Source organism: Sturnira hondurensis, unplaced genomic scaffold (assembly GCF_014824575.4).
Source record: "Sturnira hondurensis isolate 20B ecotype Veracruz unplaced genomic scaffold, ASM1482457v3 Scaffold0002840, whole genome shotgun sequence".
Classification (NCBI taxonomy): Eukaryota; Metazoa; Chordata; class Mammalia; order Chiroptera; family Phyllostomidae; genus Sturnira; species Sturnira hondurensis.
In genome coordinates this window covers 15,820,769-15,844,849 of record NW_028075471.1, presented here as the reverse complement: position 1 = coordinate 15,844,849, position 24,081 = coordinate 15,820,769, and the positions used below count along the sequence as shown (strand labels likewise).

Genomic DNA, 24,081 nt, shown 5'->3' with positions numbered 1-24,081 from the left:
AAGGAATACAAGGGTGTTTCGTGGAACCCAAGGCCAAAAATTCACCCAGACCAGTGGAAAGACTAGAATTGACGGGACGACATAAGGGACACAGACAGCAATTCTCTCAGCTGTTCCTCTCAGGCTGCAGGATTTCTCCCTTCAATTAGCTGCTTGTCTTCTTCCTCCTCTGCACATGGCTTTCCTTCTCCTCCACACATGGCAGATACTGACTGCCTCCCAGCAACCACACTGTCATTCTGTCAGTCTTAATTCCACACTCCCTGGACTGAGGTTCTGAGCGGCCCAGTTTGGGTAAGGTGTGCATCACTGGTCCAATTAACTGAGGCCAAAAGGACAGGACTGTGTTGTACCAATACAGCCACCACTGTCCATCACTACGGCCATGTTTGTACTGAGATGAGCAGGCACACCAAAAAATTTACAATTTAATTCTCTAAGATAAAATACTATGTTCTCAAAGGAAACAGTGACTTGTCCAAAGGAGGTCCAAAGCAAAATGAAAAGGAAAAAAGATTTTCTTTTTAAAAAAATCAGGGAATAAGGCCCTGGCTCAGTAGTTCAGTTGGTTAGAGTGTCATCCTGAAACACCAAGGTTGTGGGTTTGTTCCCCAGTCAGGGCACATATAAGAATCAACTGATGAATGCATAAATACATGGGACAACAAATCGATGTCTTTCTTTCTCTCAAATAAATAAATTTTAAAAATATATAAATAAAATCAGTAAATAGATTTGTTTGGATTATGCAACAAGGTAGCTTGAAATACTTTATGAATTTTGACATATTCTTTAGTGGATTCATACTGTGTGAGATGATCTTTTGAGTATTATTTTCTTTCTGTGGGCTGTGTATTTGAAGTTTTCTTGTGTGGGTTTCACAAAAGAAATAAAATTATTTGAACTGACACATTTTTAAATTTCCTTCTATAATAAAACAGAAAAAATATGTCTTTAAACCTTGACTTGACTTTTTTCTTGTTTAGGTAACTTTGAGTAAACTGCCTTAAACTCAGTTTTCTTGTCTATAAAATGGGGGTGTTGCAAGCTCTACAAAAATCTGTAAAACAGATTCTTTTAAAATCTATAAAATAGATTTTTGTAGTGCTTTAATAAGGTAATATACATACAGTGCCAGAACTCAGTACCTGGAATGAAGGTGTTTATTTAGCCTTGGCCTTACAAAGTTCAGGACGTAATTAAGGCCAGTACAGCTACCTACTAGCATGAAGTTATATGTGAAATTGGAATAATAACTCCAATCACAGAAGGTAATTTTTCTGTGCAACTCAGAGATGATACATGAAAGCACCAGAAAAATACTAAGGATGTAGCTCAATGGTGGAAGCCAGTTTTTTTTTTAAATTAGATTTACAGGTATCTGAGTTTCTGGGTCTTGTTTATAGTGTTGTACAACACCTGAGAAACAAAATGCTGCCCATGCTTTCAAAAGTGACCCAGCAACTATACATCTGTGTGCAAAGCTGGATATGCAAAGTTCATGTACATTGCTTATAATAACAAAAGACCAAAAACAGTGTTTCTCAGCAAGAGCCTAGTTAAATTAGTATATATCTACACAATGATTTGATACTATAGAACCTTTAAGAAGAATGAGGTTGGACTACATGTGTTGATCTTGGAAAGATCTCCAGGAAGTAGCATAGTTACACTTGAACTGAAAACAGGAAAATGCACACACACACATACATACACACCCCACATACACAGACCTACAAACACACAAAGTCATGTATATATATAAGGTTTCTGAACGGACTTCCAACCAAGATGGAGGCATAGGTAGATACACTTTGCCTCTTCCCACAACCAAAAGAAGGACAACAAATTTAAAAACAAAAAATAACCAGAGCTGCCAGAAAATTGAACTGTATGGAAATCCAATTCATTCAGACTGGTGAAGGAGGGGTGGACACAAGCAGGTGGGGTGGAGAGGATTCATGGCGAGGTGGTGGCTGGAGGACCAGGTGGTCCCACATTTGTGTGTGGATAAACCAGAAGGAACAACTGGGGAGCAAGGCAGACTGCTTAACCCAGGGTCCCAGCATGGGAAAATGAAGCCTCCAAATCTCTGGCTATAAAAAATCTGTAGGGGTTGTGGGGGTGGGAGAAACTTCTGGCCTCACAGGAGAGTTCATTGGAGAGACCCACAGGATGCTGGAATGTACACAAAACCACCCACCTGGAAATCAGTACCGGAAGGGCCCAATTTGTTTGTGGATAGTGGAGGAAGTGACTGAAAGCCAACCAAGAGCTGAGCAAGAAGCTTTGCTCCTTCTTGTACCCCTCCCCCAGCATACACAGCTACAACACAGTGAAGTGGGTTGCCCAGACCTGGCAAATTCCTAAGGTCCCACTCCTTACAATGTAAGAGGCATGTTAAGACCAAAAAAAAAAATGTGTCAAATGAAAGAACAGATCAAAGCTCCAAAAGTAGAATTGAATGATGAAGAGATAGCCAACCTATCAGATGCAGATTTCAAAACACTGGTAATCAGGATGCTCACAGAAATAATTGAGTATGGTCACAAAATAGAGGAAAAAGTGAAGGCTATGAATGTGAAATAAAGAAAAATAGGGAACCAACAATGAAGTGAAGGAAACTGGGACTCAAATCAATGATTTGGAACAAAAGGGAGAAACAAACATTAAACTGGAACAGAATGAAGAAACAAGAATTCCAAAAAATGAGGAGAGGCTTAGGAACATCTGGGACAATTTTAAATGTTCCAGCATCTGAATTATAGGGGTGCCAGAAGGAGAAGAGGAAGAATAAGGAATTGAAAACTTATTGAAAACATAATGAAGGAGAACTTCCCAAATCTAAGGAAATAGACTTCCAGGAAGCTCAGAGAGTCCTAAAAATATTGGACCCAAGGAAGCACACACGAAGGCACATCATAATTACATTACCCAAGATTAAAGATAAGGAGCGAATCTTAAAAGCAGCAAGAAAAAAGGAAACAGTTACCTACAAAGGAGTTCCCATGAGACTGTCAGCTTATTTCTCAAAAGAAATCTTGCAGGTTAGAAGGGGCTGGAAAGTATTCCAAGTCATGAAAGGCAAGGACCTACATCCAAGATTGCTCTATCCAGAAAAGCTATCATTTAGAATGGAAAGATAGATAAAGTGCTTCCCAGACAAGGTAAAGTTAAAGGAATTTATCATCATCAAGCCCTTATTATATGAATTGTTAAAGGGACTTGCCTAAGAAAAAGAAGATGATTGAAACTATGAACAATAAAATAACAACAAACTCACAACTATGGACAACTGAACCTAAAAAACAAAACAAAAACAAAAAACAAAAGCAAGCTAACCAAACAGCTAGAACAGGAACAGAATAACAGAAATGAAGATCACATGGAGGATTATCAGTGGGTATTGGGCAGGGGTTGAATGGGGGAAAAGGTACAGGGAATAAGAAACATAAATAGTAGGTACAAAATAGAAGAGTGGTAGTTAAGAACAGTATAGGAAATGTAGAAGCCAAAGAATTTATATGTATGACCAATGGGCATGAACTAAGGGACAGGAGGATGCTGGTGGGAGAAGAGGTGAAGGATGTAGGGAAATAAAGGGGAGGAAAAAATGGGACAACTGTAACAGCATGATCAATAAAATATATTTAAAAGATTTCTGGATGGTTACACATATACAAGCACAAATATTAAGAGTATTTATTTCATTTCCAGAACATATGTCCAATGTGATAATAGAGTAAAACATTTAATATGCAATTTTTAAAGTATATATCCTGTATATATTGGAAAGTCCATGCAAAGACGATCTGTGGGGATTCTCCTCAAATTGACAGGGTAGTGGTTTCAGTAGGGTCAAATGACTTGAAGTATGAGTTAATCAAGGGTGACCTTTGCATTCTATGCATTATCTAAATATTTTACAAAGAATATTTTCTACTATTAAAATTATACGTGATAAAAATTAAATCTAATTGGAAATGTACCCATCAAATATTTTTAACTGTGTATCTTAATTGTTCTTAATTATAGTAGTGACATAATGTGGGCAGAAGTTTCAAAAGTGGAAACTTCCCAATTGAACTTCAGAATTATGTTTTTCTTCCTATAATTATGTATATATTATATTTATTAAAACACACCAATGAATAAAGACACTTCATTTGAAAAAATAAAATATTGATTCAAAAAATATATAGTGGTTTCCTCTGGGTAGGAAATCTACTTTTTATGATAAAATCTTATGTGCATGTGTTGGGATTATTTTTTCAATACATTGATTCATCTCTGCTTTTCATTCTTTTAATCAAAGAGCTTAAAAATGTTTAAAAAATTCAAGAGCTAATGCCATGTAATAAATTTGTTTATGATGAAGCCTCTTGAGTAATTCAAGAGAAGCCATTTAGAGGCTGAGCACATCACGTGTGAAATAAATGATAAATCAAATTCATGGGTCTTCCTGCCAGCTCCAACCCTGACAACACTCTTGATATCTTGTCCCACAGATGACAGAAGGCAGGCATTGCCATGTGCACCTCCTGGATGATAGGAGGCTGGAGCTGCTGGTTCAGGTATGTGTTGCCCCTGTGACAAAAGCCCACCCTGGTGCCCTCTGGGAGTTTCATAGCCTAGATTCAGGCTATTTGCTTACCTGAGCCTTAAAGCCAGTGACTGAGAATTGGCTGAGGAGGAAAAGAAAAGATTTGAAGTCAGAAAATCTGGTCTGTATGGACCTAGAGCTTGGTGACGTATGAGAGGGGACCCCCCCAAAAAATAAAATTAAACAGAATTATCTTTTGAACGGTGGTCCCCTTGTAGTATCCCATTAGCTGAGTATTATAGGAACCCATCTGTCATTGTTGTGAGGGGCTGCATTCAGCTTTAGTGGGTTTTTTAAAGAGTCTTTTAACACATCTACCCATTTCATGATGGGTGGTTTACAAGCTCACCTGCCCACACCTGGTGAGTGTTCAGCAGTTTTTGATCAAAACAGCATGACCCTCATGCTTCACCTTCCCTATTCACCCAATCTTGCCCCAAGCAACTCTTATTTTGTTTCCTCGGATGAAAAAAGTCGTCAAAGGGAAAACCAGTTTGCAAATGTGGAAGAGGTGAAACAATAAATGGCAGAAGCACTAAAAGGCATCAAAATTGACGAGTTCAAAAACTGTTTTGAGCAATGGAAAAAATGTTTCAATAGATGTATTGCATCAAATGGAGGGTACTTTGAAGGTGACTGAAGTTTAAACATGTAAGAGTAAATACACATTTCTTTATAAATTCTGGGGGTTTGGGGGAGTCCTCCCTAGTATATACAGAGATACTTGGGTTCCAATCTCAGCTTTGACACTCAGTAGCTATGTGACCTGGAGCAAGTGACTTTACTTCTTTGGACCTTTTGTTGGTAAATTGGGGAACATAATGCTTCCCTGAAAAGGTCTTTGTGAGCTGAAAATCTGTATTCTGCCACTTTCCTGCTACATGACATTTTTCAAGTTAATTACCCAGTTTCATAAACTGTAAACTGGGATTAAGATTGCCTAGCCTTCCTTGCAAAATTATGGTTAAAATAAAGCTAGATTATATATGGGAATGAAATCTCTGTGTACAATATATGGGACTGTATGAGTAATGATATAGTAATTGTTGATGCTTTTCACTTTATCTACCCCATACTTTGGACCGAGAGCCTTAAAAATTGTGGAAGTCCCTGCTGACAGCCACACCTGCAGCTGTAGTTAGAATTCTTTCCTTTGACCAAACCTAAATTTTACTTCCTTCTGAGGCTTATCCCTAGCTCACTATGCATAGGTTTCAATTAGAATGAAAATAATACAGTCAACAATAGTTTTACCAGAATAGACATTTTAGTCTAGATTTCTACCTGTTTTTCTTTTTTCCCCCCATTTCTTTCTTTCACTTTCTTTCTTTTTTTTCTTTCTTTTTCTCCAATCATGACTATTCTTTCTTCACCAACAGCAAACATTCGACCCTCAAACCATCATAATAAATTCTAAACTGTTTGGCTCAAAGTTCAAACAAAATCCATCTAGCATGCCCTCCTGAAAACCCCCATTTCTTCCCCAACTTCAACAAACCGGGCATCCACTTACACTCCAGACATTCTGGCTAATTCCAAACCATGCTTCCTCGCACCAAGTCCAGTGCTTCTTAAAAGCCCATAGATTAGATCCTTCTTCTAGGTGCTTAGTATTAGTAGTGACCATCTATACAGTGGGTACAATTACTCCCTAGAAAGAAATGGAAAACTTAGGCTTTGTAATCAGATGGAACTGGGTTCAGATCCCTGCCCTCTGTAACTAACATCAAACAAGGTTCTTAACTTTTCTTGTCCTCAGCTGACTCATCCATAAAATGGAAATAAGAACCTATACCTCAAAGGCTCATTGTAAGAATATAAGATAATAGATATAAAGGAGTTCTGCATAATGAATGGTTATTATTATTGTTGTTATTGTTAGTTCCACCTGTGATGACCACCCCCACTCCACAGCCTTACGTCTTAATTTTTTTAACTACCCCCCACCAAGTAAAATTAATTAATTTTAAATTAATTAATTACAGTCCAAAAAGTGAGGTGTTTAACATTCTTTGTCTTGGTCACTGGCACCATACTACATATAAAAGAGTGTTTTTTTCAAAATACCAACGCATTAATAAGCACAGTTTTACCTTAGAAGAAAGAAGTAAGGTACTACGCTGAATTTCAAATACATGAAAATTATGATCTCATTGATGTTTCTATTCCCATTTCTCTTCCTTTCCAATCACTTAGAGAATGTTCTTTAGTAGATTTATTGATGCAGCCTAGGGGGGCAGGTATTTAAAAACAAACAAAAGTTGTTTCAAACTATTTGGGGCAGAGGAAGGTGGTAACAATAAGAGAGAGAGGCAACCAAATTATTTCTAATCAGATTTTCACACTGTCAGCCCAAACTTTTATCAAGAGAGTTGCTGGACCTCGTGGCTTCACATTTCAACCTGAAAGAAAAAGAGTACTTTGGAATCACCTTTACAGATGACACGTAAGTTTTTTTACAGTCGTTTTTATTTCTTTACCTTTTGTCTGAACTACTGACTCATTGTCATTCACAATTAGCAAAAAAGAGGGAAATGCTCCAATAATTAGAGTACATCCTGCTTAAAGATTTTTTTAATGCAAGATTTTTCTTCTAGGGCTACTGCAAAAAGAGAAGAAAAAGAATACTGATCATTTTAAGAACTCAAAATATTGTCCTGTTTTAGAAATTTGGATGCACTGTGCTTATTTATTGAGCTCATTTATCAGTGAGAGAAATACGAGATAGTCATTCATTCAGATCCTAAAACTGAATAATGTTTTGGTTTTGGTAACAAGAAAGTTTAAAGGCAAATTTATGGCCTACCCATAAAATATATATGTAGTTTAATACGAAGTGGACTTTTTAACTTCCATCTAGGTCTATTTTATGTTATCTCCTTATCATTTTTTTCTTTTATATTCATTTTTGATAACTTGGATATTGTATGTATTTCTCAACAATTTAAATCTTCTCCAAAATGAGGCAAGAGAATTTGCAATAAATGTGTGGTAATTTAAAACTCCATGTAAGCAAATGTGTTTGGACCTGTCAGCACTTTTGTGTGTGTGTGTGTGTGTGTCTATTATCGGCAGCCCAATTCACCTGTATTCTAATTCACCCATATTATATTCAGACTGATACATTATCGGAAGAATTCTTCCCCTGACTAAGGATAATTTACAAAGATCTCTTGAAATTTTAAAATTTAAGAAAATGTGTCCCAGACAAAGTATATTGGCCAATCACCCAGTATTCTTTTTTGACTCTTCAATTTCAGTGTTCTTTCAGTCTGCAGCCTCACCAGACATAGGATCATCTCCAGAAGGGGTTAGTTTGTTTTTCACACCTCTGCCTTCTGATTCTTCCCAGGCTCATGGGCTACAAGGATAGGACCTCCTGGAAATGCCATTGGCTGAGGACTTGGGCTGGGGAAAACCAGGCAGCTAAGTTCTCAGGAGATAGGCGAAAACCTGCAAACTTTGATTCTAGACTCAGTATATATTTTTTTCTTTTTTATCCTTACCCTAGGGCATGCTTACTGATTTTAGAGAGAGGGAAAGGGAAGGAGAGAAACCTCAATGTGAGGGAGAAACATCAATTGGTTTCCTTTTGTAGGGGCCCCAACCAGAGACCAAACCCAGAACCCAGGCATGTGCCCTAACTGGGTATCGAACTTGTGAACTTTCTGTTTGCAGGACATTACCCAACCAACTGAGCCACACCAGCTGGAGCTGGACTCAGTATATTTTCTGAGTAGGGTTCGATAAAGTAGACAAAACTGCACTCAACATCACCTACCTCACTCTGAATCGCAAAATTATCTGTTCACGCAGTAACTCATTGGGACCCTGCATGATCAGTCCTCTGCTGGATGAAATAGGAAATGCAGGTGCCCATTGACCAAATGCTCTAGCGGGAAAACCAGGACTAACTAGTTCATGTGAATCAATGATTACACACACATGCACACACACATGCACGTGCACACACACACACACACTGAATCTGAATGTGAATGAAATAATAACTAACAATATAAGACATAAAATGATAAATACTTAATGGTTAAGTTATATCTTACAGTCCGTATGTGCCATAAACACTACAATTTAAAGAGGTCACAGAGTAGAAGCTAAAAGCACAAATACTGGAGCAATTTGTTCACTCAAAAATATTTCTTGCATGCCCACTAAATGCCAGGCATTGTTCTAAGTCCTGCGAAGTCAGTCGTGAACCACACAGACAAGTTTCTTGCTTTCTTGGAGCTTCCATTGCAGTGGCATGGTCTGGCAGAACAAATAAACAAATAGATACATGGAAAAATACCAAAAATGATAGTGCTTTGAAAAACACAAAACAAGAGGCCATGATTGAGAAAAGCTGGGGTACAATTTTAGACAAGGTGAGCTAGGATGGTTTTTAAATGTACAATAAAAAACAAGAACCAGTATGGAGTTTTCTCAAAAAACTAAAAATGGAGCTGCCATTTGACCCAGCAATCCCACTTCTAGGAATATATTCTAAGATCCCAAGATACCAATCAAAAGAATCTATGTACCCCTATGTTCACAGCAGTATTATTTACAATAGTCAAGATTTGGAAATAGCTCAAGTACCCATCAGTAGACGAGTGAATAAAAAAGTCATGATACCCCTGACCGGGGTGGCTCAGTTCATTGGGTATCATCCTGCAAAGCAAAAGATCCCCAGTTTGATTCCTGGTTAGGGCACATCCTTGTATTTTGGGTTTGGTCCCTCATCAGGGCATATTTGAGAGGCAGCTGATCAATGTTTCTCTCTCACATCGATGTTTCTCTCCCTCTCTTTTTCCCTGCCTTCCCCTCTCTCTAAAAATAAATAAATAACCCTGACTGGTGTGGCTCAGGGAGTTGGGTGTCTTACTACAAAGCAAAGGGTCACCAGTTCAATTCCCAGCCTAGGTTGAGAGACAGCTAATTGATTTTTCTCTCACATATCAATGTTTCTATAAAAGCTTTTTTTAAGCTGTTGTACATTTACAACAGAATACTATGCAGCTATAAAAAGGAATTCTTACCCTTTGCAATGGCATAGATGGATCTGGAGATTATTATGCTAAGTGAAATAAGCCAGTCAGAAGAAGGTAAATACCATGATTTCACTCATATGTGGAATCTAATGAACAAAAACAACTGACAAACAAAATAAAAGAGGCATAGATACATGGAACAGACTAACAAATCTAAGACGAGCGGAGAGTGGCGGGGGTAAGAGGAACTAGAAGAAATTAGGCAAAGACCATATATGCACCTCAAAATTGTGGTGAAGGCCAGGGCAGGGGGTGCATGAGCTAGGTGGAAGGAGCAGAAGGGGGAGAAATGGGGAACACCTATAACAGTGTCAACAATAAAAAATAAATAAAATTTTAAAAGCAAGAACCAAACTTCTGGCCAAGATAGAGGCATTGGTAGACACACTGTGCCTCCTCACACAACCAAAAGAAGGACAACAACAATTTGAAAAAAAGAAAAAAAAACAACTGACAGAAAATCAAACAGTATGGAAGTCTAACAACCAAGGAGTTAAAGAAGATACATTGATCCAGACTGGTAGGAGGGGCAGAGTTGGGCAGCCAGGGTAGAGAGGATTCCTGGCTAGGTGGAAGCTGGTGACAGCCAGGCAGCAGATTGTGGATCAGGGTGCACAAGGCTGCAGCTGACCAGCAAGGCAGTGGCTGGTGGACCAGGCAGTTCCACATTCATGCACAGATAAACCAGGCAAAACAAAGGGAGAGCGAGACACACCGCACAACCTAAGGTCTCGGCTCAGGGAAATAAAGCCTCAGACCACTGATTGAAAACACCTGTGGGGAGACCATAGGCTCCTAGAACATGCACAAACCCACCCACACAGGAATCAGCACCAGAAGGACCCAATTTACTTGTGGGAAGTGGGGAAAGTGACTGAAATCCGGCAGAAAGCACAGCAAGCGCCATTGTTCCCTCTTGGACCCCGCCCCCACATACAGCACCACAACACAGTGACTGTGTTACCCTGCCCTGGTGAACATGTAAGGCTCCACCCCTCACTAAAGGGCACATCAAGACAAAAAAATGGTCCAAATGAAAGAACAGATCAAAGATCCAGAGAAAATACAATTAAGTGACAAAGAGGTAGCCAACCTAACAGATGCACAGTTCAAAATACTGGTAATCAGGACACTCAGAGAATTGGTTGAATTTGGTCACAAATTAGATGAAAAAATGAAGGCTACACTAAGGGAAATAAGTGAAAAGGTACAGGCAATCAATAGTAATGGGAAGAAAACTGAGACAGAAATCAATGGCGTGGACCAGAAGGAAGAAAGAAACGTGCAATCAGAAAAGAATGAAGAAACAAGAACTCAAAAAAAAAAATGAGGAGAGGCTTAGGGACCTCCAGGACATCTTTAAATGTTCCAACATCCGGATTATAGGAGTACCAGCAGGGGAAGAGGAAGAGCAACAAGTGGAAGACTTATTTGAACAACTAATAAAGGAGAACTTCCCCAATCCGGCAAAGAAAATAGACTTCCAGGAAGTCTAGGAAGCTCAGTCCCAAAGAAGTTGGACCCAAGGCACATCATAATTACATTACCCAAGATAAAAATGAAGGAGAGAATCCTAGAAGCAGCAAGAGAAAAGGAGAGGGTTACCTACAAAGCAGTTCCCATCAGACTGTCAGCTGATTTCTCAAAAGAGACCTTACTGGCAAAAAGGGGCTGAAAAGAAGTATTTCAAGTCATGAAAGGCAAAGACCTACATCCAAGATGGGTCTATCCAGCAAAGCTTTCATTTAGAATGGAAGGACAGATAAAGTGTTTCCCAGATAAGGTCAAGTTCAAGGAGTTCATCATCACCAAGCCCTTATTATATGAAATGTTAAAGAAATTTATCTAAGAAAAAGAAGATAAAAAACATGTACAGTAAAATGACAGCAAACTCACAATTATTAACAACCACACCTAGAACAAAAACAAAAACAAACTAAGCAAACAACTCGAATGACAGGAACAGAATGACAGAAATGGAGATCATATGGAGGGTTATCAACAGGCAGGTGTGAAGGGGGGGAAGGTACAGAGAATAAGTAGCATAGATGGTACGTAGAAAATAGACGGGGGGATGGTAGGAATTGTATGGAAAATGTAGAAGCTAAAGAACTTATGACACTTGGACATAAACTAAAGGGGGAATGTGAGTGGGAGGGGTGTACAGGGTGGAGAGGAGTGAAGGGGGAAAATGGGACAACTGTAATAGTGTAATCAATAAAATATATTTTTTTTAAAAAGCAAGAATCAGTTTTATAAATTCTAGGGGAGCATTCCAGACACAGAAAAAAGGAAAAACAGAAAAACATCGCAGCATTTCTCCTTATGCCCAGCTGGAACACCTAGCCAATATTCTGAGGATCAGAGTGAACAGCCAATGGAATCCCAGCTTATATGAAGTCTGGAGGCCGAAAATCATAGAGGACATTGAAAACAGATGGTAAGGAGATTGTGTTGGGATGGTAAGGCTCCTGGGATCTGCACAGGAACTAAGGCTCCTGCAGCTTGGCCTGGTGCCTGCGGCAGGTTCCTTGGTGAAGAGTCATACCACCAGCACTCTCCCCTACCACAGCAGGGAGGACAAAGTGGCTCCAGGCTGGACATGGATGCTTGAAGTCACTGAGGGGAGTAAAGACAGAGTGGGAGACACACAGAGGTGGTGTTCAACTGCTGGGACTATGGACATTGGCTAAGTCATTACTAGAGAGACTGGGGAGCTGGGTGACAGACACCTGGAGATGGGAGAAGAGTTGGGTCCTGTCGGATCTTGACCTGGATACTGTCCAGTCTGGTTGGAAAGTTGGGCTGTTTGAAAAGCAGGGCACTTGCTAAGAACAGCGGACTTAAACAAGAGAATTTCACTCAAAAAAGAAAGACTCTCAGCCAATGTTTAAGGAACTTTTGCGCACCTTGGCTAGCTTACACTGCTCACGCAGCAGCCAATTTGTTCTGCTTGCCCAGAGGCAGGCTCTGGACATGGTGTACTCAAAAAGAGCAAGAGGGAGAGGCATCTCAGTGTCCATGGCACAACTGGTGGATTAAGTGCACTGACCTGCTGCAGATAGTCAGTGGGGACCTGATAGCTCACTGAGAACCTCAGCTAGAAGCTGGGCAACTGTGAATATTGCAGCCCAGACCTGGCCCCCATCTTCACAAAACCGTAGGAGGGTAAAAATAGAGAAGCCCAGCTCCCCTCTGCCTGTGGCATCCAGGAAGACCAGCAGAGCTCACTTGGAGGGTTTAAAGTCAGCAGGAGGCTTTTGTGTGTGTGTGTCTTTTCTTCCCCCAAGAGACACCATAAGATATGGAGCTATGAGAGGTCCAGAGATAGATCCAAAGAGGGAGCACAAGGCTAACCCCAACAACTGAGAAACTGAGACATATGTTGCTCTGCAATCCTATAGAACTTACATTTTATTCTTTATTTATATTATTATTATTATTCATTATTTTACTTCTTTTATTTTATTAGTATTTTTTATTTTTCATCTTTCTCTTTAGTTTTTTCTGCTTTCTTTGTTTAATTGAATTGTTTTAATGACTTTTCTTATTCTCTCTTTCATATTGTATTTTAATCTTCCTTCTTTCACTTCACTCTTATTCCAATAACACACTACTCCTGATCACTTACTTTCCATTCTGGTTATCCAAATCATATATTTCTTGTCATATTTTTGTTGTTCCAGTACTATTGTAAATAATTGTTGTTATGTATAATTGTAAAGGCTACACAGGACCCCTCCCTGGCCTTAGCCCATTTCACTTATCTCCCTTAGTTTTATTGCTGGTGTGGTTAACTCTATTCGCTCTCAGACTATGCCTACTTTCTATCTTTTATTCTCACTATATTTCATCATCTAACCTTGCACATGTGCTCTGTTTTCTGGATTCAGCTCACACTCCTTCTGTCCTCTAACAAGGGTCTTACTCTTTTACCTTTTATAAAAAGTGGCTAGTTGGGTGAAATATCACCATTAATGCTATACTTATCCAAGGGATCTCCTATCTTTTCTGTACTTGTTGGTACTTTAATTCCCATAGAATACTCACCTGCTGCCTTAATCCATTTTGCCTTCCCCCTGCCACTGATCACATACAAGATTAGGTGGGAGCTGTGAACATCAGTATACCCAATAAAGAAGAGAACCCACCAACAAAGGAACCACAGACAGGTAAAAACCCATGTGCAACAAGAAAGCCCACACAAACAGAAGAAAGGGCAAACCTAGAGCATCCAGACAAGGAGATCAAAAAGACCATACCACTGAATCCCATAGAATTCCTACCATAGAAGTTTATCCTACAAAGGCAGCTACCGAAGCAGAACATCAGGAAGCACAGAAACAAACAAAAAGAGTCACCTAAAAATGGGAAGACAAAAAAAACCTGCAATCAAAAGGAATGGAAGGCTCCCCAGTAAAGGAGCTAAATGAAATGGAGGTAAGCAAACTATCAAATATAGAATTCAAAATAATGGGTATAAGGATGCTCAAGGAAATCATGGACAACTACAGGGAATTGAATGAGAACTACAACAGAATGAAAAAGGAAATAGAAACTATAAACAAAAACCAGGAAGAAATGAAAAATAAAATTTCAGGAAAAAAAACACTATAGGAGGAATCACAATCATGCCTGATGAAGCAGAGGACTGAATTAGTGAGCTGGAAGACAAGGTGGAAAGAAATACCTAAGTATAGCAGCTGCCAAAAAAAAGACTAAAAAAATATGAAGATAGCTTAAGGGAACTCCAAGATAACATGAAATGCAACAACAGTCAAAAAATAGAAATACTAGGGGGAGGAGAAAAGGAACAAGGAATAGAAACACTGTTTGAAAAAATAATGACAGAAAACTTTCTGAACTTGGAAAGGGAAAAAAACATGCAAGTTCAGGAACCACAGAGAATTCCAATTAAGATGAACCCAAGGAGGCCTACTGCAAGACATATAATAAAAATGCCAAGTTTTAAAGACAAAGAGAGAATCTTAAAAGCAGCAAGGCAGAAAGAAAAAGTAACATACAAAAAGGCCCAGTAAGGCTACAAGCTGATTTCTCAACAGAAACCCTCCAATCCAGAAGAGAATGGCAAGAGATACTCTAAGTAATGAAAAATAAAGGCCCCCAACCAAGATTACTCTACCCAGTGAGGCTCTCAATTAAAATGGAAGGCAAAATAAGGAGTTTCTCATACAAAAGAAAGCTGAAAGAATACACCTCCACCAAACCAGCACTACAAGATATGCTAAAGGGATTACTATAAGAAGAGAAAGGAAAAAAGTGACAGAGAGGAACACAGATAAAAAGAGGGGGGAAATGAATAGATATCTATCAATAATAACCTTAAATGTTAGTAGATTAAATGCTCCAGTCAAAAAATATAGAGTAGGTGAATGGCTAAGAAAACCTAACCCACACATATGTTGCCTACAAGAGACGACCTCAGAAAAAAAGACATACACAGACTGAAAGTGAAGGGCTGGAAAAAAATATTACAACCAAGGTGACAGGAAAAAAAAACCAGGGTAACAATACTCATCTCAGACAAAATAGACTTCAAACAAATAGCCATAAAAAGAGACCCAGATGATCACTTCATAATATTCAAGGTAAGAATATATCAATAAAATAGAAACACTGTAAATATATATGCACCCAACATAGGAGCACCCAAATACATAAAGAAAATCTTGGAGGACTTCAAGAAAAATATTGAAAGCAAAAACGAATAGTAGGGGGTTTTAACACCCCATTGTCAATAATGGATAGTGTTCTGAACAAAATATCAACATAGATATTGTGACATTGAATAATGCCCTAGATCAAATGGACTTAACTGATATATAGAGAGCCCGTCACCCCAAAGAAGCAAAATATACATTCTGTCCTAATGCACAGGGAACATTTTCAAAGATAGACCACACGATAGGACACAAAATAAGCCTAAACAAATTCAAGAAAATTAAAATCATATCAAGCATTTTCTCTGACTACAAGGGACTGAAACTAGAAGCTGGCCTCAAGAAAAACATTCAAAATCACTCAAATTCTTAGAGATTAAATAGTGTGCTATTAAACAATGAATGGGTCAAGAATGAGATCAAGGAGGAAACCAAAAAGTTTCTGGAAACAAATGAAAATGAACTCACAACAGCTCAAACTTAATGGGACACAGCGAAGTCAGTCTTAAGAGGGAAGTTCATAGTGATACAGGCCTACCTAAAAAAGATAGAAACATTTCAAATAAACAACCTAACCCTACATCGATAAGAACTGCAGGAACGACTACAAACAAAGCCCAAAGCAAGTAGAAGGAAGAAAATAACCAGATCAGAGCAGAATTAAATGACATAGCAACTAAAAGCACAACTCTAAGGATCAATAAATCCAGGAGCTGGTTCTTTGAAAAGATAAACAATATTGACAGCCTTTAAGCAAACTCACAAAGGAAAAAAAAAGAAATTACCCAAATAAACAAAATCAGAAATGAAAGAGGTGAGATTACAACTGATACCAGAGAACTACAAAGGATTGTAAAAAATTACTATGAACAAATACATGCCAAGAAATTCGAAAACCTAGGTGAAATGGACAAAGTTCTAGAAAAATACAATTTTCCGAAAGTGAATGAAGAAGAAACAGAAAGCTTGAACAAACCGATAACAGCTGGTGAAATCAAAGCAGTAATCAAAAAGCTCCTGGCACACAAAAGCCCTGGACTGATGGTTTCACAGGAGAATTTTACAAAATATTTAAGGAAGAGTGTAACCCGTATCATTCACAGACTATTCCCCCAAAATCCAAGAAGATGGAAGATTCCCAAACTGTTTTTATGAGGCCAGCATCATCCTAATCCCAAAACCAGATAAAGACACAACAAAGAAAGAAAACTTCAGGCCAATATCACTGAGGAACATACATGCTAACAACCCCAGAAAAATATTAGCAAACCACATCCAGCAATACATTAAAAAGATCATACACCATGACCAAATGGGAGTCATTCCACAGATGCAAGGATGTACAATATTTGTAAATCAATACATAATATATCACATAAACAATAGGAAAGGCAAAAACCACATGATCATATCAATAGATATGGAGAAAAACATTTGATAAGGTACAGCACCCATTTGTGATAAAAATACTTGGCAAAATGAAATAGAGGAAGCATAGCTCAAAATAATAAAGGCTATATATGAGAAACCCACACTCACATGAGACCCACACTCAACATCACACTCAAGGGGCAAAAACAAAAAGCTTTCCCTCTAAGATCAGAATTAAGACAAGGATGTCCTCCTTCACCACTTCTATTCAACCGTGTACTGGAAGTCCTAGCCACAGTGATCATACGAGAAAAAGAAATAAAAGGCATCCAAATTAGAAAGGAGAAAGCAAAACTGTCACTGTTTGCAAATGGCATGATAAGGTACATAGAAAACTCTACAGACTTCACCAAAATACTACTTGATCTAATAAGTGAATTGTGTTTTGGCAAACCAGCGGGGTACAAAATCAATATTCAGAAATCAAAAGCATTTTTGTACACCAACAATGAAATATCAGAAACAGAAATCAAGGACAAATCCCATTTACTACAGCAACAAGAAAAATAAAATACTTAGGAATAAACCTAAGCAAGGAAGTAAAAGGCCTATTCACAGAAAACTACACATCGCTGAAGAAAGAAATTAAAAAAGACACAAACAAATGGAAGCATATACCATGTTCATAGGTTGGAAGAATTAAATCACCAAAATGACCATACTACTCAAAACAATCTACAGATTCAATGCAATCACTATTAAAGTACCAATGACATATTTCACAGATATAGACCAAACATTTCAAAAATTTATATGAAATCATAAATGATCCTCAATAGCTGCAGCAATTTTGAGACAGAAGAACAAAGTAGGAGGGATCACAATATCTGATATCAAATTGTATTAAAAGGTCATTGTAATCAAAACAGCCTGATACTGGTGTAAGAACAGACACATAGACCAATGGAACAGAAAAAAGAGCCCAGAAGTAAACCCAAGTCTCTATGATCAATTAATATTTGACAAAGGGGGCAAAAGCATAAAATGGAGTAAAATTAGCCTCTTCAACAAATAATTTAGGAGATCTGAACAGCTACATGGAAAAAATGAAACTCAACCATCAACTTACACCATACACAAAAATAAATTCAAGGTGGATAAAAGACTTGAATATAAGTCCTACAGGAGAACATAAGCAGGAAAATCTCAGATTTTTCATGTAGCAACATTTTTACTGATATGTCCCCTAGATCAAGGAACATAAAGGAAAGAATAAATAAATGGGATCTCATCAAAATAAAAAGCTTCTGCATGGCTAAAGAAAACAGCATTAAAATGAAAAGAGAACCAACTATATGGGAAAACATATTTGCCAATGACACTTCGGACAAAGGTTTGATCTCCAAAATCAAACCACTCCACTCCAGAAAGTCATACAATCCAATTTAAAAATGAGCAAAGGACCTGAACAGACACTTCCCCAAGGAGGACATACAGAGGGCCCAGAGACATATGAAAGGATGCTCCACAACACTAGTCATCAGAGAGATGCAAATTAAAACCAGGACAAGATACTACTTCACACTGGTGAGAATGGCTATCACAAATAAACAAACAACAAGTATTGGAAAGGATGTGAAGAAAAGGGAACCCTAGTGCACTGTTTGTGGGAATGCAGACTGGTGCAACCACTATAGAAAACAGTATGGAATTTCCTCAGAAAACTAAAAATGGAACTACCTTTTGACCCAGCAATTCTTCTGTTGGAATTATACCCTAAAAACCCTGAAAGTTCAATTAAAAAGATCCTATGCACCCCAATGTTCATAGCAGCATAATTTACAATCTCTTAAGTGTTGGAAGCAACCTAAATAAAATGAAGTAAATGAATAGACCTAAAAACTATGGTACATTTACACAATAGAATACTACACCGCAGAAAGAAAGAAGGAGCTCCTACCCTTTGGAACAGCATAGATGGCACTGGAGAGCATTATGCTAAGTGAAATAAGCCAGGCGATGAAAGATATATACCATATGATCTCACCTATAAGTAGAACCTAATCAACAAAATAAGCAAGCAAAATATAACTAGAGACATTGAAATTAAGAAGAAACTGACAGTAACCAGAGGGAAGGTGGGAGGAGATAATGGGGGGAAATGGGGGAAGGGTTTTGAGCAACATCTGTAAAGGACACATAGACAAAACCAATGTGGGGTAGAATCAAGAATGGGAAGGGGAAATGTTGGGATGGGGAGAGTTGGAGTAAAATGGAGACAACTGTACTTGAACAACCATTAAATTTTTTAAAAAATTTTAAAGAAAAAGAAAGTTATATTACTTGGAAAAAAACAATGCAAAAGGTGTGACTAAACTTGACTCTTTTTTTTAGAAAGTCAGTAAAATGCCAGTGTGCCTAGAATATAGAGAATAAGAGGTAAAATGGGACAAGATATTATATTGGGAGGGAGGCAGGAAGTGGATATCATTGAATCTTGGTAGCTGTCTGATCTTGGACCACTTACTGAATATCTCATCTGTATAACGGGCATAATATTACCCATATAATAATTACTACATAAGGTAGTAATTATTCAATAAGGTAGTACAGATATTCAGTAAGGTAGCACCTTACTACATAAGGTACATGTAATAGGGCACTAGTGTTACATACTATTAAATCAGGTAAGTATGTAAAGCCCATAGCACAGGCACATAATAAAAGGAAGTAGTCTTGGCAGTAAATAAGTGCTCAGAATGAGACTGAAGGAGGACTGGGGTGGGATCCACACAGCAGGATAACTAAAATTGGACCTGGCAAGGCAGGTAGACTTTAGACATTCTAGGCAGGAGATGACATTCCATGGAAGTCATTTGGTGACCAGTGCATGGACATGATAATGAATGCAGATCATTTCTCCACGGTAAGGAATCTGACCTGATTGTGGAGTGAATCTATAACAGACACCATATCAGATCATAGCTGAGCCAATAGTTGAGTTGATCATAACTCATGTTGGTGGGAGAGGAACCCTTGCCATGGAAAGGTGTTATATAGAAGACTGGCATGATTCGGGACTGTGGGATCACAGGTTCCCCAGGCTGCAAAGTTATGGTGGGTGGAAAAAAAGGTACTGGCCCCATGGAAACTTCAGGGAAAGCTCTGAGCTCAGGTTAGTGTAATCAGACACTGCATATATCAGGAGTTGAGACTGTAAGACCATTTCTTCAGAAAGAAAAGGAAGAATATGAATGACTTCCTTTAATGACCTGAGCCACTTTCCTCCTCTCCTGCCCTGGGATTTCTTTCTAAATCCTCTATTGAGAGAAGACTGTCTCACTCAGGCATCCCTCGGTTATCTCATTTGGTGGCAGTGGCCAATGTTACAATCTTTCCAAGAAGCCTGGCTCCAGAATGTCTTCTCTGCACTCCCCTGCAAGGGACAGCAGAGTCTATTTTTGAACTATGACCAGTTTGGAAGGTGTCTTCTGGCTCTAGCTATGTTTAGTTTCAGAAGAAGTATGAGCTGGGCTTTTTGTTGGGGTGGGGGATGGTGAGTGGGAACAGCCATTTCCACCTTTCTGTGGAACAGGTCTGGAAAATTGCTTCTGTTTAAGGGTGTCTCCTTGGAATGTCTTGGTCACCAGCCTAGTTCTTTTTGCCTCGTAAATAGTTTTGGAAAGTATTTTCTTTCAGTACTCCTCCACCCCCACCATAATACCAGAGTCAGATCCCCACCAGGAAGCTGTCTGAACTGAATAAACCAGCCTAGATGCCACCCCAGCCATTTGCCTTTGGTGACTGGCTCTAAATGAAGTAGAAGTGGAGATGGACATTTTGTCGGTGAAAGTAGCTAATGTCTGTACCCTCCAACACAGGCCAAGAAAAGAAATGGAAAAATAAAATTGTGTGGTTACATAATAAAAGTAGCGATGATGACCAACAAAAAGAAATTCATGGTCCTACTAGAGGGTGCATCCTACAGTTTCCTGAGATTTAACTTTGTTACTTTGTTTACCTTCAGGTGTTCTGTGTGCAAAGTGAGTCTTTTACCCCTAGAGGGCAGTCATGGCCCTCCTGACACAGAGGCCCCTCTGTTCACAAAGGTTCCCATTTCCTTAAATCCATTTCATGTTTTTTCTTCTCTTGTTTTGAAAATATTTTTGGAATAAGCTTTGTTTATCAAGACATAACAAATAGGTTTTACAATACATTTATGACTTTTGACTATTGTTCCATCTGATGGGCCTTGAATTGATACAGTTCTAGCCAAAAAGGAAACTGGCTTTAAGGTTCACTTGCACAGCTTAGTAGAAGTGAATGTGTAGATTCAAATGCCTTTCTGAGAAATTGATTAGATCTATTATACTTGAGCAAAACAGGTTTTTGATTTCATGTAAGCCTCAAAGACTATAAAGTAGCATGTTAACTTTGATTATATCGTGGTGATAGAGTTATGTGTAATTTTTACTTCTTCTTTTATCCTGTTGATGAAATTATGGATGGAGCTTTTAAAAATATAATTTCTAATTTACCCTTTAAAAGTTATATTACTTTTATGTGAACATCTTGTTATAAAAATATATAATATCATAGTGGAAGCCAGTCATTTTTGATTATAACAATTTGTTTTATATGTCTCCAGAACTAATTCCAAGAAGTTTCATCCATATATGATAGTGTTTTGAGTGTGCTTTTGTGATTAATATAATTGATGTATCTATTCTTGGACATCATTCCATGCAAGTTCATGGAATGTCATAAATAGGCATTATGCTTTTTAACTAATGCCACATCTCTCCTACATAAAAGCAAAAAAAGACAATTCAAAAAAGTCTCACTTTCTATAAGAAAACTTTTAAGATCTGATACTATACAATATTTTATGTATTTTAAGATACACATGTAAACACCTGTGAAACTGGGATGTGTCTTTAACTCGGTACCATCCTAAACTTGACAAAATACAGTGTAACAATCCCTAAACTTCTAGCCCTCCATTTTTATGTTATTTTACATACAACATCGATAGTTCTATGAAGCTCTCCTTATATCACTTATATCAGCTTATCTTCATAATATGCCTCCAAGGAAAGCTAGGAACAGTTATCAGAAACCTAAGTTTATAATTACAGAAGCAAAAATAGTTTTTTCCAAATTAAAAATAGTTTTTAGTTTGAGCTTACTTAAAATTATAAGTGACAGAGATCAAGCCATAAGTTATTGTAAAAATTGATGCAATGCTCTCATCTCATTTTTCTCCTGTTTTGAAAGTCCTGCCCTGGCTGGTGTAGCTCAGTGGATTGAGCACGGGCCTGCGAACCAGAGGATCGTGGTTCGATTCCCAGTCAGGGCACATGCCTGGGTTGCAGACTGGTTCCCTGCAGGCCAACTCCCAGCAGGGGATGCACGAAAGGCAACCATACATTGATGTTTCTCTCCCTCTCCTTCCCCTCTAAAGATAAATAAATAAATAAATAAAATCTTAAAAAAAAAAAATCTGTAAAAAAAAAAAAAAAGAAAGTCCTGGGCTCCAATCCCAGCTCTGCCACTTTCCTTGCAGAGTTATTGTTAAGTAGAGTAGTCACTCATAAAAGTCCCAGCTTGGCTGGCACAGAGCAGTTGCTCAATAAAGAGTAGTTATTATTATCACCATTAATGCTATTTATGCCCATTTTCCTCTCTATGTATAATGAATACAGCTTAGAGTTTTCTGATTTTTTAAAAGTATTTACTTTAAGGCCAAAATAATTTATAAAGTGTCTTCTGGTCCATTATAGAGTTTGTTATAATTTGACACAGCTCACCACTGTTGGCACCTTCTTGAGTTTTGTGGAAGCAGGCAAAATGGAGCCTGTGCCCTACAGGAATTCACAGTCCAAAATGGATCAACTAGTTAGACAACCTTGAAAAAGGCATGTAAGCAATTCTGAACCACAGAGTCATCGGTCTTTTCCATTTCTTGGAGGTCAAAAGTCGGGAAGAACTATTTATACCCGTAAACATGGTGAGGACCTTGAGAAAATAAATATACAGGGTGGGGCAAAAGTAGGTTTAAGTTGTGAGCAGTGGAATGAAGAGCCTATTCTTGCATTATTATTTGTTAATTATTGTGGTATTTTCCATATGAAGAACTGTAAACCTACTTTTGCCCCACCGTGTCTATACTTAAATATTAGAAAGTTCATCATACACGCACACACACACACACAGAAGCAGCACCCAGAGTATTCAATCCTGAACTTTTTAAAAAGCTGTAGTGTTATTATCTGTGTCTGTCTGATTTCATTAAATGATCAAAAGTTTTTCTCTATGACTATCTAAAATATTTCATATTTTATATTTAATAAGAATTTAAAGATTAATACACTTAATTTCACCTCGTTTTTGGTCTCTGAAACAACAAATGTTATTTCTTGTTTAACCTCTCAGACATATTTTTGTAGATATTCATATACTCATGCATACCTATAAGTATACCTATTTTTTTATTTTATAATATACTGATATACTGTACTTAGTCTTATGCATCTTGCCTTTTCATTTAATGTCACATCTTGGATATTGTTCAAAATAAGTTTGTAAGGATAGTATTGATCTTTTGTATGGCTGCATTGTATTTTATCACTGAGGTTAAATTCACTTCTTAAAACAATATCCTGCTAGACATTTAGGTTGTTTCAAGCCTTTTTGCTATTACAAACAAGGCCTCAGTGAGTGACTTCATATGCAGGCCATTTTCCACACATGCAAGTTTATCTTAATAAACTCCTGGAAGTGAAAATGCTGATGTAGAGGGAGGTGCTTTTATAATTTTGATAGAAATTGCTAACTGTCCTCATTACTAGTCGTAATAGGTTAAATAGCTATCATTAGTGTATGGGAATAACTTTCTCCACAAGTTTGCCAACGCAATGTATTATTGAACCTTTCTCCAATTTTCTATGTAATCATTTTTTGTTTTGTTTTATTTTTTCTGCTTTTCTCTCACAGAGGTCAGCAAAACTGGTTGCAGTTAGATCACCGAGTTCTTGACCATGATTTGCCCAAAAAACCAGGCCCAGCCATTTTGTACTTTGCCGTGAGGTATGTATCTACAGACACACTCAGCATCCCCTACCTCCTTTTAAAAAAAAGAAAAAATTCTGGTAATCAGAGATCAAGAATTAAAAAAAGATGCAACCTATCAAAATATTATTATGGGAAAGAGATTCTCTACTTTCTTAGTTTGGAGACCAAGTTACCATACAAGAATGGTTTTCTTTGAAGATGAAGGATTGAATCACCTACTTTATTACTCAAAGCATCTTGGACCAATTTAAAGTTGAAAAACATAGGTACTATAACATACTATAGGATTTTTATATTTGAA

At 37.9% G+C, this 24,081-nt stretch overlaps 1 protein-coding gene across 5 annotated transcripts in view; it reads left to right on the top strand.

Annotated features, from left to right (window-relative positions):
- Positions 1–24,081, top strand: part of FRMD4B (FERM domain containing 4B) — a 199,286-nt gene that overhangs the window by 57,192 nt on the left and 118,013 nt on the right. For 3 of the 5 annotated variants that reach the window (XM_037040929.1, XM_037040928.1, XM_037040930.1), the window contains exons 2-4: positions 4,509–4,574; positions 6,955–7,049; positions 23,703–23,795. In XM_037040929.1, coding sequence (XP_036896824.1) covers positions 4,509–4,574; positions 6,955–7,049; positions 23,703–23,795 — 254 coding nt within the window. The remainder of the gene's footprint in view (positions 1–4,508; positions 4,575–6,954; positions 7,050–23,702; positions 23,796–24,081) is intronic. The other 2 variants (XM_037040931.1, XM_037040932.1) reach the window with 1 other exon arrangement.